Source organism: Apodemus sylvaticus, chromosome 17 (assembly GCF_947179515.1).
Source record: "Apodemus sylvaticus chromosome 17, mApoSyl1.1, whole genome shotgun sequence".
Lineage (NCBI taxonomy): Eukaryota > Metazoa > Chordata > Mammalia > Rodentia > Muridae > Apodemus > Apodemus sylvaticus.
Genome location: NC_067488.1, coordinates 25,192,836 through 25,210,149, shown reverse-complemented (window position 1 = coordinate 25,210,149; position 17,314 = coordinate 25,192,836). Strand labels below are relative to the sequence as shown.

The 17,314-nt window shown below is 39.6% G+C and overlaps 1 protein-coding gene across 1 annotated transcript; it reads left to right on the top strand.

The window, feature by feature from the left end:
- Positions 1 to 3,438: 3,438 nt before the first annotated feature.
- Has2 (hyaluronan synthase 2) lies at positions 3,439 to 16,746 on the top strand. Its single transcript, XM_052161125.1, has 3 exons — positions 3,439 to 4,065; positions 14,291 to 14,392; positions 15,675 to 16,746. The coding sequence occupies exons 1-3, from the start codon at positions 3,439 to 3,441 to the stop codon at positions 16,602 to 16,604; spliced, it is 1,659 nt and encodes a 552-aa protein (XP_052017085.1). The 3' UTR covers positions 16,605 to 16,746.
- The last annotated feature ends 568 nt before the right edge of the window (positions 16,747 to 17,314 follow it).

Here is a 17,314-nt window from a genome sequence, read left to right as displayed (position 1 = left end):
CACACACACACACACACACAAATGTGTGTGTGTCACTCCCTGAGATCAATGTATCTGCTTGGCAAACAGGCTTCACCAAGTGCTTTTTGCCCTTTGGCCTGTTCTGAGGCGCTCTGCGTGTCTCGCCTGGCAGTCCGGAGCTGTAGCAGGAATATAAAGGTTCAATTCTAACCACATTTCTGCAGTTTGTTAGCAACTTTCCCAGGCTTGAAAAGGACATTCTGTAGACGCCTATGATGTAAGAGGGTGTTCCCACCTCGGCTGAGGCCAGCAGATGCTATGCGAACCCTCTCTGCATCCATGTGTGCTGATAAAAGGCAGGGAAAATGTGAATAATGGAAGAAGACTGGCAGGCTGTTCTTTTGCTAGTGATGGTGATTTTTGAGCACAAGCTAAGCACACACTTAAGCTTCTCCCTGGCAAATGCTTCGGTCCCCTTGAAATTTTTCACTCTTGTGAGAATGACTCATGTCTTGGAAATGACGAGCTCCGAGTCTGGTGCTTACAGCACCTTTAGGCATTGGTTAACGTGTCCTCTGGGAGTGTTCAGCATCCTGTCAGCTGTGCTAATTAACGAGGGATGGCGTCCCTGCTCACCTCTCACAGAAAACTCCCCAGCTTGCCTTTTCCCAGAACACTTAGTTTTGCATTTGTGCTAGGGTTGCTGTTATCAGACACCCCCCCACCCCCGACACACACACACACACACACACACACACACACATACACACCTCACACGGTGGTGTGCTGTGTATCTGCTCAGAGTGCAATTCACATCTGTAGCTTATTCAGGATGTATTTTTAGCTTCCTAGTCCTTTAAAGTGGGTCGTGACTCTGGGTTTTAGAAACACTTTCCACACTCTTTTGCTTTGCTCCTCAGCACAGTGTTGTTTTGAAGTCTGATGAGCATGAACAGATCATGTAAGAGAAGAAAATGATGTCTAGAAGGGAGAAAAATAGCCAGCAGTGGTCTCCATGTTTCTATGCATTATCTTGGTTATATTAACCAAGGTTAATGAGATCCATATATATATGTATATATATGTGTGTGTGTGTGTGTGTGTGTGTGTATGTGTATGTGTGTGTATATATGTGTGTGTATATATGTGTGTATGTGTGCGTGTATATATATGTGTGTGTGTGTGTGTGTGTGTGTGTGTGTGTGCGCACACGCGCGTGCATGTGTGTAAAATGTCCAATTAAAAGCTAAGCACGCTATTTATTGCTGACACAACCCCATGTAGCTACTTTGACTGATGAGCGAATACATTCCATATTTAATTCAATAACCAACTTCTCTTTTCATCTTGGGGTGATATATTCACCCAGAACTTTTCTGAAATATATTCAAACCAGAGGAGGATGAAGATTGGAGGGAAACGATCCTCTCTTTTAAATATTTCTCTCTTCTACTAGAAGAGGCACGTCTTATATTTCCACAGTCCCCAGTGTTGGAGCCCCATCATATTATCTGTAGAGGTAACATTACTGGTGGAGTGACGCAGAGAAATCTCTGAGCAGTGTAGCACATACCTACTTAAGTATAATTAGATGCAACAGAATGCAGAAAGTGGCCACACAGGTGTTAATGGCCAAGATGATACCATATTCCTATGGAATATTCATATTTACAATTTGATAAGAATTATTAGGAAACTGTAGTATATGAAAGAAGAGATTTTATAGAGATAATTTTATCGAGTTTTTCATTTAAAAGAAAATCATTCAGTTTTCATAAATTATTATGTATTAATGATATGCAAAGCTGACCAATTCCCCAAGTGGTTGTAAAAACCTGAAGAAAGGAACACTGTATTTATAACAATTATGTGTTGTATGGTAGTTCATTTCTACAAGAGGGGGTTTAAAATAAAATAAAAAAGGTTTGTGAAGCAAAATTCTAATGCTCAGAATCAGATGTGTTTTGGGAGGTAAAAAAAACAACAAAAGTCTCTCTAGTCCTTAAATTACTTAAAACCTTTTTTAGACAGATATACACAGATTCTTGAGGTTAACTATCCAGATGACTTGGCAAATTCCAAACTAGTGTTAAAACATTCTCAAAATAAATAAATACATAAATGAATAAAATAAATAGATGGAAGGTGGGCAGCACTGGGGGTATATGACCCTGGAGGTTGTCATCTGGTTTTCACATGCACGCACAATCATGTGCATATGAACTTGGGCACACACACACACACACACACACACACACACCAACTTTGTTTAGGATATGTGCAGAATTTAGGGGTTAATTGGGAGTTAAAACACCCAAGATTTTACCTGTTAGATCTTTTCATTTAGGTTGGACTTCAGCTGTTGAAATTCAGGAGGATGTTATTTCTTACCCAATGATTGCTTTATTCTAATAATATGCATCTTGTTCTATGATGCTATTATTTTCCTGATCCTCATGACTGTATTAAGTAACAGTGGTGGGTGGAAGTAACATACACAGGACACCAGGAGTAAAGAACGTTAAGGTCAAAGGGGAATTTTAAAAATGTGAATATTGTCATTGAGCAGGTCTTAAAACACAAACACACAAACAAAAACCCTGAGCTCCATAAATGTGAGATGATCCTTGCAAGGTCACAGGACTAGCTGATAAGGCAGTCCCAGGACTCAGTCTTTCTGATCCCTAACCTCATCCAGATGCCTAGAGAAGATGTAAGCCCAGGGCCATGCGTTAGAGATGAAATGAAGTCATAGTTGGGAAACTCAGCAGCGTCTCCTGTGGATTTGCTACTCATCAGTAATTAGGGACTGAAGAAAGTATTGAGCAGGCAAAAAGATTACTTTGCATTTGGGCAATGTAGGTGTGATGCCTAACTGTGGCTATGCACAGAGAGACCTGCCACAGACAAAGGACTCTAAAAACAAAGTATCAAGGCATGTCTTCAGTGACACACATACTAGCACTAGCCACTCATTTGAGGCTTGAAATAGTCCAGGGAGTTGTGTTATCAGGGCATCCTGACTTTAGAGACTTGCATCAACATAATGAGTTTAGTGAGAAACTAAGTGTTACCATTCCTGAATGCTGTGTGGAGGAGGGGGCACGGCAAGTCCTAATGCAGGCTGCTGGGGAATTGTCTTAATCAGTGATGCACCCCCCTGGTAGCTGCCAGGCATACATTGGCAGCAGTAAGTGGATGATGTGGATTAGGAAAAAAAGCAAAAAGTACGTGAAGTTGGGAGGGGGACGTGGTGGCAGCATGGGACAAGTTGGAAAGCAGGAAGTAGGTGCTAGAATTGATCAAGCACATTGAATATGTGTATGAAATTATCAAACAATGGATATAGAATGAATAAAACTAAAGGGGGGACCCCCCCAATACTCTTTTGACAGCTCCTCCTGCCAACCCATGATATCTATATGTGATATGCAAGGGACGAGTGGTTAACCACAAGTATCTCTGATTACATTTCAGATGCATTGTGAGAGGTTTCTATGTGTCCTGAGAATAATTGGAACTACACTTTTTGGAGTGTCTCTCCTCCTCGGAATCACAGCTGCTTATATTGTTGGCTACCAGTTTATCCAAACAGATAATTACTATTTCTCTTTTGGACTGTACGGTGCCTTTTTAGCTTCACACCTCATCATCCAAAGCCTCTTTGCCTTTTTGGAACACCGGAAAATGAAAAAGTCCCTTGAAACCCCCATTAAATTGAACAAAACTGTAGCTCTCTGCATTGCTGCGTATCAAGAAGACCCTGACTACTTACGGAAATGTTTGCAATCTGTGAGAAGGCTGACCTACCCTGGGATTAAAGTCGTGATGGTCATAGATGGGAATTCAGATGATGACCTTTACATGATGGACATCTTCAGTGAGGTCATGGGCAGGGACAAATCGGCCACTTACATCTGGAAAAACAACTTCCATGAAAAGGGACCTGGTGAGACAGACGAGTCCCACAAAGAAAGTTCACAACATGTAACCCAATTGGTCTTGTCTAACAAAAGTATTTGCATCATGCAAAAATGGGGCGGAAAGAGAGAAGTCATGTACACAGCCTTCAGAGCACTGGGGCGAAGTGTGGATTATGTACAGGTAGGTCTGAAAATGCCTGCCAGGGCAAACATACATTCAAATAAAGCAGCTTTTGTATCTCCCCAGTCCTATGCTATAGCCCATCCTTGTCCCTTCCGAACACAGTGCTCCTTTCAGCCCATTGGAAAACAGCATGACTGTTAAAAGCACATTCTGAAAGACAGGGGGGAAAAAAAACCCAACCTTGTAAAACTGTTAAGAACATCTATGAAAGTGCTTCCTTGTGTATGCAATTGGTTAGAAATCTGGATTATTTGGACAGGACACCCCTTCTTTCGTTCTCTTCCTTTTCCTTAGTTCTTCTCTGACCCTCTAGGTACTGCCAAGTAAAATCCAACATCCTTGTCCACACTGTTTAAACACACACACACACACACACACACACACACACACACACACACACACCAGCAGCAGTAGCAGCAGCTCTGTAAGAAAACAGGGTCTTGCCTGAGTGGAAAGTTCTTCGGAGAGGCTGCAGAGTGAAGGGAAGCCTAGACAGTGATTGGTGGGTAGATGAGGTAAAAGCAAACCAGTGAAAACGACTTTGCAAAAAGAGAGAGAATTTTAAAACTGAGAGGGAGAGAGGAAAATGAAAAGGAGGGGTGAGACCATCATAGAGGGAGCAAACCCAGAGTAATGTTTATTTCACTCCCCAAACAGCATTACCTCACTGCAACTTGACCTTTGAGAGAGTTTGGGATGATGTGTGCTTGTTGGAAAATTAGGCAGGCTCTGTCTCTCCTTAATTGCCTTCTAGCTTTCTGTCAGGCTTCTTTTCTCTCAGTATGGGGCAATTTTCTCTCCTTAATTTTCTTGCAGCTTCTTCGGTTAGATTTTGACCATGAAGAGATCCAGAAAAGAGAAATACCCCTGGGTATAAGCAAGCCGCTGGTGCCCTGTGTCCATCTTCATGGAAGTGAAACCCTGTTCTCAGAAGTGGGATTCTATTGTTCAGGGATCTTTATTGACACATATCATGCTCCCAGGATCAAGAATGAGAATGAGCAGGGACTGGGTAATGATTTTAGAGTCATTGCCTGAGGATCTACCTAATGAGGGGGATAATTAGCTGTTGACTGAGAAAGTTTACCAGATAGAATAAACCAACCTTAAAAATGCTTCACAATAATTACATCAAACAACACATCCCTAGGGTTTAGCAAAAGTTACAATGTTATTTCATGCATAACTAAAGATTTTGCTATAGATATATTGTTTATTAAAGTACATTCCAATTTATGCTAAAATATAGAGCTTACCATCTGTTACCATGGGGCTAATTTCAGTTGGTGTTTTAAGAGTAGGAGGTATTTCACTGGCTTCTGTTTGCATATTAATATCACATCCATGGAGCCTGCATAAGTCTTCTCTTTTTGTCTCCTAATTTCTCAGTAGTAGACCTTTTGATGTTAAGTAAGTTTCAATTATTTCTAGACATTTGATGTTTATTTGCATGTTCTAGCATTGGAAGCTAGATGGGAAGATGATAGGACATTGCCCAAGAAGATATGGCAGATAACTTAGAACACAAAGAATAAACTTTTGTGCCTTAAGTGAGAAAACATCTGTTTAGTTCTAGTTACATTTGTCAATTTCAATGAAGACATCATTGTGTGTGCTCACTCTGTTCTTCCTTTTTCTTAGCCTACTCCTCTCAACTGCCCTTTTCCCATCATTCTTGTTTTGAAGTTTGTTTGTTTCCTTGACTACTTTGCACTGTGCCTGGCCAGGAAAAAGTAATACAAAATATAAAAGGATACAGTTAGCTCTCTGTGCAGTCTTCCTCTAGGCTAAACCTTCTAGAAGACTGACCCCAGTAGCTGCTGGTATCTAAGCTCTGAGGCTTTCTGAGACTCTCATCCAGATGTAAGCACTCAAAGAAGATTAAAAATCATTTAGTATCCTGAAGCTGGGTATTACTTCCTATATTGTCCCCATACACTCTCCTGTAAGATAACCATGCTTGGCTATAAAATGGCAGCTACTTAAGGTTCAAGCTAAACACAGAGTACTCTAATTTTCCCTTTGGACTGATCCAAAGTTTAGAAATGGTAAAGTAGAGGGCAAATTGCCACAAAAAGCAGAGAGATGTAAAGGCAGTGGTGACAAAGCACTGTTGGTGAATGAATTTTGGGGTAAATGCCTTAAGAAGAGGAAGAAGCAATGCCCCATGGGAAAAGACACTGGAGACAGATAGCTAAGGAAGACTGTGACCATCTGTGTACTTGCGAGAATACTGACTCATCATGTAGAGGTGTGGCCAAGACGTTTGGTTGCTAGTCACAGCTGGTCTTCGATGCTCTTCAGTACTTTGTGCACTTGAGTTTGGATTTCTGGCTTATTGTTCCTATGACCTATTATTTCATATCTTCACCATGCTCCCAGTTCCCTGTCCAAACTCCTCCCTGCCTAACTCTTAACAGATGATCTCACCTCCTACGAAGGAGAAACCCAACAATACGGATTCTGAATGTTCTTAAAGCCATCCTTACCCTCTATTGTGTATCCTGTTTCAATAGCACTTAACCTGATTGACTGACTTTGTGCATCAATGCTGCTCTTTCTCGCTAACCTCCACGGACCCCTTGGCTTTCTCCGATCTGCTCAGGAATACATCTTTAGTAATTGTGAACTCTACCTTTGTCTGTCTTCTCAGCTGACTACTGTCCCCAACTTGTCCCCTTTCAAACATCTAGCATTGTTTCAGAACAGTGAGGAAGTTCACAGTCAGGGAACATCTGTCTGTGTAGTAGCAGCTTCCCTGTGGTGATGATAGTTGCTCTCAGGGATAGAGAGGATAGAAAAATAGAACAAAATAAATAAAGTGAGGAAACGCAGTGAAAGGAACATAAACTTCACTGGTAGAGAAGGGAGAGACGAAGAAAGGGAAGATTTCAGATATTTGAAAGGATGCATTTTGTAATGACAGGAAAGGAGATGTTCTAGCCTATGCCTCTCCAAAGTGGAAGAATCTTTCTTACATCCTCAAAAGAATACTCATTTTGGTCATTTTATTTATTAAAACAACATACATTATGATAGTCTATTTTATGTATTGAAAAATCAGAATGAACTAAACTGAATTATCTGTACAAAATAAGTGTTCATGGATGGATCAGTGCTTTCTGATATATACCCACGATTTTTTTCTGAAAGTTTGGAAGCTTAAGATTAATTTTAAACATAACATTATTAGAAAGTAAAACATATTTTGATATCCACATTATACAACTGTTGATTCATGTCTCTTCTCTTTGAACATACATAATATAGCAAAGTAGTCAGTAGTCTGCAAGACAAAAAGAAAGTCAGCATCCACTGATGTGTGTGTTAGGGATTTTCCAAGTAGAAAGAATCCTACAATTATGAACGGTTTCTAAAGCAAGAATTACAAGTGGCAATTTTCTCATTATTTTCACATAGCAGTATCATAGGTATCCAGATTTCTTTGAGTAGGAAAAAATAAAGCTACATAATTTATAAGTGCACCGTTGGTCATCATCCTCATTGAACACACACACACACACACACACACACACACACACACATACATGTAGCGGTACTCCAGTGTCACTGCTTGTGGTTCGATGCTGCAGATACTAGGCTAGCTGACCTATAAGCTTCTAGGGATATTCTAGACTCCACCTCAAATCTTGTTATAGAGACACCAGGATTAGAGGTGTCTATGCAATCATTCCCAGTCTTGGTTGGGTTCTAGAGACTCTAACTGAGGTCTTCCACTTGTTGGAGCGTTCATTACCCATTGAGGTATTTTGAAAGCCTCATGGGTTCTATGTTCTATATTTTCAAATTCTCATTAAAACTTACTTCTCACCTCCAAATCAATATTCATAGCTTTTGGGAAATTGTATACATATATACAATGACAAAAATTACGACTGAGCCAATATACATGTTTTGACTAGGGTCAAACAAGGTAATTGTTTGCTTTGCTGTTTTAATAATTATCTTTATAGCCATTTGTGCTACCATACCTACATTTTTCTGTGCTTTTTGTTGATAATTAGTTATGATAAAAAAATCAAACAAAAAGCAGGGCATGCTTATTTTTTGTACTTCTTTCTTCCAAACAACAACTCAATCTAAAATTTTTTTCCTGACATGTGATCTAAATTTGTCATATACTAGTGAGGCTCTGGTTTCCCTGTTTCAGGGGTGGGTCATAGTTTAGCTATGCTAACTTTAACAAGAACTCTTTCTTTGAACTAGAGACATGAATTTATGTCTTTGGCTTTTTTTGTTTGTTATACTTCTTCATTTCTATTTATTAAGTACTTACTATGAACTATCCATTACTAAATGATTTATAAATATTATCTTATCAAGAAACCATTATGATAAACTTTTGGCAAGGATAATCTATATGTTTGTCTTGAGGGACAGAAGCCTAGAGACTTGAGCTTAGGGGCTCAAGTTAAGAATCTAGTCCAAGTTTATGTGACTGGCAGATTCTGGATTGGGAACTGTTTTATTTATTTTTATTCTTTTTTTAAAAAAATATTTATTTGTTTATTATATCTAAGTACACTGTAGCTGTCTTCAGACACCAGAAGAGGGCATCAGATCTTTTTTTATGGATGATTGTGAGCCACCATGTGGGTGCTGGGATTTGAACTCAGGACCTTTTGGTGAGCAGTCAGTGTTATTATCCGCTGATCCATCTCTCCAGCCCCATTTATTTTTATTCTTCACTCTTGCATGGTGCAAGATGCTTTCATTTTTCTCCTTTATGTATCTCTTTTTCTCTGTCTCCATCTCTCCTCCTCATTCTTTCTCTTCTCTTCTCTTCTCTTCTCTTCTCTTCTCTTCTCTTCTCTTCTCTCTCCCTTCCTCCCTCCCCCTCCCTCCTCCCCCCCTATCCTTTATGCTTTCTGTCCAGAGTTTAAACCCAGGGCTTTATGCTTTCTAGGACTGTGCTCTAGCACTAAATTCATCCCATTTCTTTCTTTCCATTCCACAGTAAGTTCGTTCTGGAGTATCATTAGAGGAATTTAGGGAGAATGTCATCATCTTCTGTTTCCTCACTGGTAACTCCTGGGGAGGGGTTTTGTGGTCATTTCTGTTTATTTGTTCCTTCTTTTACCTCACCCTTTCCCCTTTCATTTAGAGACATTGTTTGGGATAGGGGAGCAGAACATCTGTTTACTTTTATAATTGAGTTGTAGCTATAACCAAAACCAAAGCCCCCACACTCTAGAAGTAGTCTCACCGATTCAAAGTTAAGATGAAGGGTCAAAATTAAGATGTAGGGTCGGGATCAAGAAAGAGTTGAACAGGAAAAGAATTACTCCAGTACTGCCAGAAGGGGTCTTGATTTCTTCTGAATTTGTTTCCTCTTGGAAGTCAGCCACCGCAGTACTGATTTCCTCTTGCCATGTTGACTTTACACTGCTCTTTGATTCAGCTATGAAATATGGAGGAATCCACTAGTGAAGCGGAATGGGAAGACTGTTTTCAAAGGAGTCAGTGAGACATGCAGGATCTTTGAGAGGCATTTGGTGGAAAAGTACTCTTGAGAGGAGTTCTAACTAGATTGTTGTGAGTTTCTGGCCTGTTGTAGATGGTGCTGGGTAAGCTGTAATCTGTTCACACCTTAAGAGATGCTCTTCATGTAATCACATAATCTAGTCTGTGGCCCTTTTAGTGAATCTCTCTATTGAGCACTCTTGATCCGTCAGCTTTGGGTTCCCATAAATAAATAATTTAAGGGTTCTTACTTTATACTAATGGCATACAGTGCTTTGTAACACAGGCAGTACATACATATTGAGGATTTTGCTAGGTTGCCTTGATGATGGTAAGTTCAAAGCCATGCACTAGTAAGATACACGATTCAAGAATTCAGGTTTCTTTAACTGTTTCTTAGTCATTCGAGGTTCCTCTGTTGAGAATTCTCTGTTTAGCTCTGCACCCCATTTTAAATTGGGTTATTTGGTTGTTGGAGTCTAACTTCTTGAGCTCTTTATTTATTTTGGATATGAGGCCTTTATCAGATGTAGGGTTAGGGAAGATCTTTTCCCAATCTCTAGGTTTCTCTTTTGTCCTGTTGAGAGTGTTGCTTGCCACATAGAAGCTTTTCGGTTTCAGGGAGGTCCCTTTTATTAATTGTTGATCTTAGAGTCTGAACCGTTGATATTCAGTTTAGGAAATTTTCTCCTGAAGCAAGGCATTCAAAGCTATTTCCCACTTTCTCTTCTATGAAATTTAGTGTATTTTGTGTGAGCCCCCAAAACTGGAGCAATGGCTTTTCCAAAAGCTATTGCCTGAGTGTGTTATGTGTTCCTAAATAGGGCTGTCTTGTCTGGCCTCAGTGGGAGAGGATGCACTCAATCTGGCAGGGACTTTATGCATCAGGGTTGGAGGATACTCAGAGGGGCCCACCCACACAGAGGAGAAGGGAAGGGAATAAGGGGAAGGATCTCAGTGAGGAGGAGACCGTGATGGAGTAGCAGTTAGGATATTAGTTAATTAATTAACTAATTAATTAAAATGAATTCAGGTTTCTTGATTCTATAAACACTTATTCTTAAAGCAAGGAGTCTTTACTGTAGAAAATCTATACATTAGCTGACATTTTCTGCTGTGAAGTCCCACTTTTTGTACCATAGAGAGGAAGGGAACCTTTGAAAAGCCTGAATGATTAAAACTGGGATTTAAAACATTTAGTCTCAGCACTGTTGCTACTACTTTTTTTGTGTGTGTGAAAATAGGGCCTTTTTCTAAAACCAATTCCTTTGATCCCAAAGTTGGCAAACTTTGCTTGTAAAGCATTAGAGAGTAAATATTATGCTTTGCCACCATTTGGGTTTGTTGACGTGTGAACATGGCTGAAGATAACAGGTACAAGAACATACATGACCAGATGCCATGGGCAGTAAAATTTGAATTTCATATAATCTATGTGCATCCCCAAATATCTTTCTTTTATTTCCTTTCAGATTCAAACACATAAAGTCATCCTTAAGTCCTAGACAATTAGAAGCAAATAGGTAGCAGGCTGGTATTTACCTAAACCCTTTAGTTTGCCAATCCCTAATCAATACCCAGTCCTATAGAGAAGGTACTGTTAACTGTAGGCTAAACCACTGGAAGTAATAACCAGAGAGTGTTAGTCTTTCTGAGATTAAAACAATGTGGCTTATTCTTCCCAATAGTAGATTGGACTGACTATTTATATTAATTGTTTACTTAGAGGTTATTATTATTACTACTACTCATTTCCATTATCTGTTACTGAGAAATAAACTAACCATTATGTACTACAGCAATTCACAATCAGACCCTGTGTGGATAAGACTTTTGATTTGTGCCCCATTTCCTGTGTGCAAATCACATCCTGAAACTTTTCTGGCTGTGGAGTTCAGCTACTCATGAACTGGTCTATGTCTGCCCTGGGTTCTAATGCTAAGATTAGGCAGTCGACATTCACTTCTCCTTATTAAGTGGTGAGGAGAAAACCAGAAACAATATCCTATTAGGTGAATTTTAAAGAGTAAAGTTGTATATTTCACATCATCTTATTAAGTAAATATTCCTGTGCCCTGAGCACACATGCTTTTTCCAACTGGCAAAGACAGAGTTTGTAGTTGGCACTACATCTCTAAACAGCATCCAGAAACTGAAAATCTTTAAAGCTCTTAAATCCTATGATAACAAACCCCTTCCCGGGAGACTTCTGAGAACCCATTTTTCCCCTGATATAGCTAAGCTCACCCGAATAGCCTCTCTCAGAGAACTTCTGGGTTTCTTTTACAAAGTGGGAGGGGCCAATTTAAATATGTCAAACCTTAGAGGTTAGGTTCAAGTTTAGCCATTTCAAAGTAAGCAAGTTCTTGCTTGCTTATACTCAGAAGCAGGTGGGGCTATTTGAACATTAATTCTAGATTGCCCCTTTCCTGTTGCTTTAAGCTTATTTTAGCTCTCTGGTTTTACCATTCCTGACTTAAGTCAATAGAGGTACATGTGGCCTTAACTTTGTGCGCTGGCTAAAGGTGTGTCTGAAGGATGTGCCTACACCTCTCTTTCCCCTTAGCTTAGGCCTCCTGCCCAGCATGCAGGTTTATGTAAACTGTGGTAAACAAGTCACAGGAGAGGCGAGGTCAGGTTTTGGTGACTTTATATAGCTTACTCAGGTTTAGAATGCTTGAACCTCTAAGTGTTGGTGAATGCTTGTGTTCTATAATGAGAAACTTACGACTACCTTTTGCTTAGTTAGTCCTACTCAAAATACATAAATGACTCTATTGATCCTATATGTAAAATTTAAAAATCAACAAAACAAAAAGCCACAATAAGAACAATGTAGTTTTTTTTTAATTTATAAAGGAGTATTTCTACTTAGCAAATCAAAAAAGTAAAATCCACAGTTTAAGGAGAAATTATTTATTTAAATCTAAAATGAAAAAATTATGTTTTAAATTTGGATGACCATACATTATTTAAACCCACAAATGCCAATAGCACATTTAAATAACTGTTTCCACCAATCTTGATGAGCAAGAAATCTTTTCAGGCAAATAGCCATTAATAAAGTTGAAAGAGATGTTTTTAAAATGTTCTGATTCCTTAGTTAATACAGTGAGTGATTAATACTACAAGTAAAAAATGACGTGAGCTCCCGAAAGTCCATGCTTGTATAATATATTTACCTTTTCAAGTTATTATTTTTTAAAGAAGTTTGGAGACTTGTCAAAAATTGCTCTTTTTAATTATTAATATGGTTATGTTGGTTGGTAATGGTAATATTCTCTGAAAATGTGCTTTAGGTGATTCTTGTACTTGGGCAAACATTATAAATGCATATATACATTAAAAATGCATATATACATTAAAAAAAACCTACAAAGCCACTTGATGGTATAATCTTCTGGGGCCACTAGCAAACATATTGCCCATCTTGGTTTAAAATATCATGGTGTTGAATATGGGTGTAGATAGGATAAGTGGTGACGAGGAGGATGAGGATATGCAGATAGCCAGAATCTCGATGGCAGGAAACAGAATGCTGGAGCAGTGAGCAACACTTAGCATATACCAGTCTTCTTATTTAGTGTCTGGTGTGGGGGTGGGTTAGCTAATTTTCTCATTGCTGCAATCAAATACCTCACAAGAAACACCTTAGGGGAGGGAGGATTTGTTTCCCCTGAAGAGTTGAAGGAATATAAACCCATCATGACTGGGAAGTCATGGCTGAGGGCAGCTCTGTGTTCAAGGAAGCTTTCGGCAGCTACTGGCTCACCTCTTGAAGGACAGTAAGCAGAGAGGACAGAGACCAAGGTAAAATTTACAGAACCCATCTCTCAGGATTTTAGTGAGGAGCTATCCCTCTCTCCCCCCCCTCTTTCTCTTTTGGTTTTTTGGATTTGGTTTTTTTCGAGACAGGTTTGTTTCTCTGTGTAGCCCTGGCTGCTGGCTGTCCTAGAACTCACTCTGTAGACCAGGCTGGCCTCGAACTCAGAAATCCACCTACCTCTGCCTCCCAGTGTGCTGGGATTACAGGCATGAGCCACCACCGCCTGACTGAGGAGCTACCTCTTAAAGATTCCACAAACGTTCCAAACTAGTCTACTAGCTAGAGATCAAGTTCCTATAGTAAGTCAAGGAGGTCATTTTATATTCAAACTCTAGCAGGATGTTCAATGGCTCATCACGTACAAGTTACATTTGTTAAGGCTTCAGTGAATTTAACAGAAAAAGAGAGTACTATGTCCCATTAATACATGTTGCTGTGCTCTTACCAGGGGTGGTTTCCGTTGTCATAACAAAATATGCAAGACTGGATACTTTAAATGACTGGATACATTAAATGACGTTTATTTGACTTGGAGTTCTGGAGACTGAGAAGGTCAAGGCACTCTGATAGAGTCTTTCACACACAGCAGGATGAAGAAGCAGAAAGCCAACCCTAGAGTGTGTGAAAGGACAACTGAGAGAAGCCAGGACAGGCAGCTTCTGTTGCCAAAATGTGAGACATCCCTGGCAAATTGAAATAGGCTGGTGATCTACACTCCACCATCATTTGAACTAGCTTGCTTAATGGACAAAACACTCTATGTTGGCAATGGTATACAGAATCTTCTGTCACATTTGTGACGTTTTCTGACAGTCCGGTGAGGATAAGGCGAAGGGTGCAGGGCCTGATCTCAGTTGTGGCTGAGGTACAGTATGGTTCTCTTTAAGTCATCTCCTGCTTCCTTCCTTGCAGGTGTGTGACTCAGACACCATGCTTGATCCTGCCTCATCCGTGGAGATGGTGAAGGTCTTAGAAGAAGACCCTATGGTTGGAGGTGTGGGGGGAGATGTCCAGGTACACATGGCTTCATTATTTTTATAAGACATGGTTTTCAGAATAATCTTGATTCATTCGGTGTTTATTGGTCTAATGTTCTGTGGTCTTAGTGCTGGTCACATTTGAGAATTTGTACTCCTGTTTTTCTTACCTAAGTTGAAATAATCTGAAACATATATGCTTAGCCCTGGCATATAACATGTATTTGTAGTGACTGAAAAATTACATGTAACACAAATGAATTGATGAGTAATGATTTTCACCAGGCACTGTCAGACCCCAGGTTAGCCACCAAGGGGTTGGTTAGAAATACAGTATAAAGGCCTGCAGAGATGCCTGAATTGCAGGTGGAGCATTTGCTATTTTTACAGAGACTTTGGAGTCCAGCATTCATACAATGGCAAGCAACCAAGCATAACTCCAATTCCATTTCCATTTTCTGCTCTCTGTGGACGCTGCATGAATATAATGCACATCCATACAGGCAGTAAAAGCACTCATACGCATAAAATTTAAAAATTTATATAAACTGAACCATAAAAGAGGAAAAGAGACAGCAATTTGTATTTACAACAGTAAGAAAAGATAAAGACAAAATTAATAAGTGACCCATGATTTTTTTAGTAGCAGAGAAATGATTACTAATGACAGCACGCTGATGCTTCTCAGACAGAAAGGGGAGCATGTGGAAATATGCAAAGGTCAGGGCTTCCAAAGTATGGGATCTGATTTCATTTGATTTTAATAACAGATGAGAAACCCAGAGAAACGAGCCTCGGTGGTGTTGTGTGACCCATGTGTGCACGCTGCTGATAAAGACAATAATGACATAAACAAAGAAATAGATTGGTAATTAAACAGTAACTTACAAAATCTAGATAGAGAATGAAGAAAACCAAGAGAGAATTTGGAGAATTCTCTAGGTTCTTATATCTTTCATATCTTAGATGATAATTTCCAAAAGCACATCTGGGAAAATTTAGGATTGATGATTGATAACTTAAAATTTAAAATCATAACCAGAGAGCCCAAAGTATGGATGAGCCTAGATAATATCAGAAGAAGATGAAAATAAAGAAGTAAAAATCCATTAATATACAGACCTAACCAACCGAACCTATTTCCTAATACAAAACCCTAGAGGACAAGATAAAGGAATGGCAGAAAGGAGGGAAGACAAAATGGAGTCAGAAAAGAACAGATTTCACTTCAGGCAGTCGTCTCAGGATATTTTGGGACCTCTTGGTATTATTAGGCTAAGGCTAAACTTTTATTTATCTACTTTTTTTTCTACTTGCAGATTTTAAACAAGTATGATTCTTGGATCTCCTTCCTCAGCAGTGTGAGATACTGGATGGCTTTTAACATAGAAAGGGCCTGCCAGTCTTATTTTGGCTGTGTCCAGTGCATAAGCGGTCCTCTGGGAATGTACAGAAACTCCTTGCTGCATGAGTTTGTGGAAGACTGGTACAATCAGGAATTCATGGGTAACCAATGCAGTTTCGGTGATGACAGACACCTGACCAACAGGGTGCTGAGTCTGGGCTATGCAACTAAATACACGGCTCGGTCCAAGTGCCTTACTGAAACACCCATAGAGTATCTGAGATGGCTGAACCAGCAGACCCGTTGGAGCAAGTCCTACTTCCGAGAGTGGCTGTACAATGCCATGTGGTTCCACAAGCATCACTTGTGGATGACCTACGAAGCTGTTATCACTGGATTCTTTCCTTTCTTTCTCATCGCCACAGTCATCCAGCTCTTCTACAGGGGTAAAATCTGGAACATCCTCCTCTTCCTGTTAACTGTCCAGCTAGTGGGTCTCATTAAGTCATCTTTCGCCAGCTGCCTTAGAGGAAATATTGTCATGGTCTTCATGTCTCTCTATTCAGTCTTATACATGTCAAGTCTACTTCCTGCCAAGATGTTTGCGATCGCGACCATCAACAAAGCTGGGTGGGGCACGTCTGGAAGGAAGACCATTGTTGTTAATTTCATAGGACTTATTCCAGTGTCCGTGTGGTTTACAATCCTTCTAGGCGGTGTGATTTTCACCATTTATAAGGAATCTAAAAAGCCATTTTCCGAATCCAAACAGACTGTTCTCATCGTGGGAACCTTGATCTATGCATGCTACTGGGTCATGCTTTTGACTCTGTATGTGGTTCTCATCAATAAGTGTGGCAGGCGGAAGAAGGGACAGCAGTACGACATGGTGCTTGATGTATGATGATGTGTGCAGTAACACCTGGACAGACACACAGACACATAGACACACACACACATCTTAGCTCCTCAAGGGGCTGTGCAGTACTGTGGCATCTCACCCTGCCACCACAGGCGACATATCACTGCTGCTGGGACTTGAACAAAGACATTCGATGGGGTGGTTTTTTTTTTTTTTATTTTATAATTCTGCCAAAGCAAACTGACACATCAGTGAGAAGAAAGTCCAATTAAATCTGACAGTTTGAGGAAGGTGGGATGACGTCTTGGTTTGTGCACTTTTCCCTTAGTGTGCATCCGCCTGACAGTGTTTGTTCTAAATACCTCACTTGCCATGCTTTCTGTGGGCGATCATGGAAGAAAAGGATTCTGAAAACTCAAGGGAACATTTTTTCAACCTACACATCCTAACTTATGGACCATTTTGATAGCTGATTATCTTCTTTCTATTTTTGTTTTTTTTTAAGGAAAATTGTCTTTACCAAATGAAATGCCAAAGGAAAATTGAAAGCCACTGGCTATGCTGTATTTTGATATAATTGTACTGTGTTTTTAAATTTTGTATCCAATTTTTAAAAACAAAATTTCACACCATAGTATATATTTTACTTCTCTGGCAAAATACACTTTTGTTCTTTTTGTTTTATATATATATGTAATAAAATAGGTTCTAAAAAATCCATACTATAAAAAAAATTAACCTGCCCAAAATGT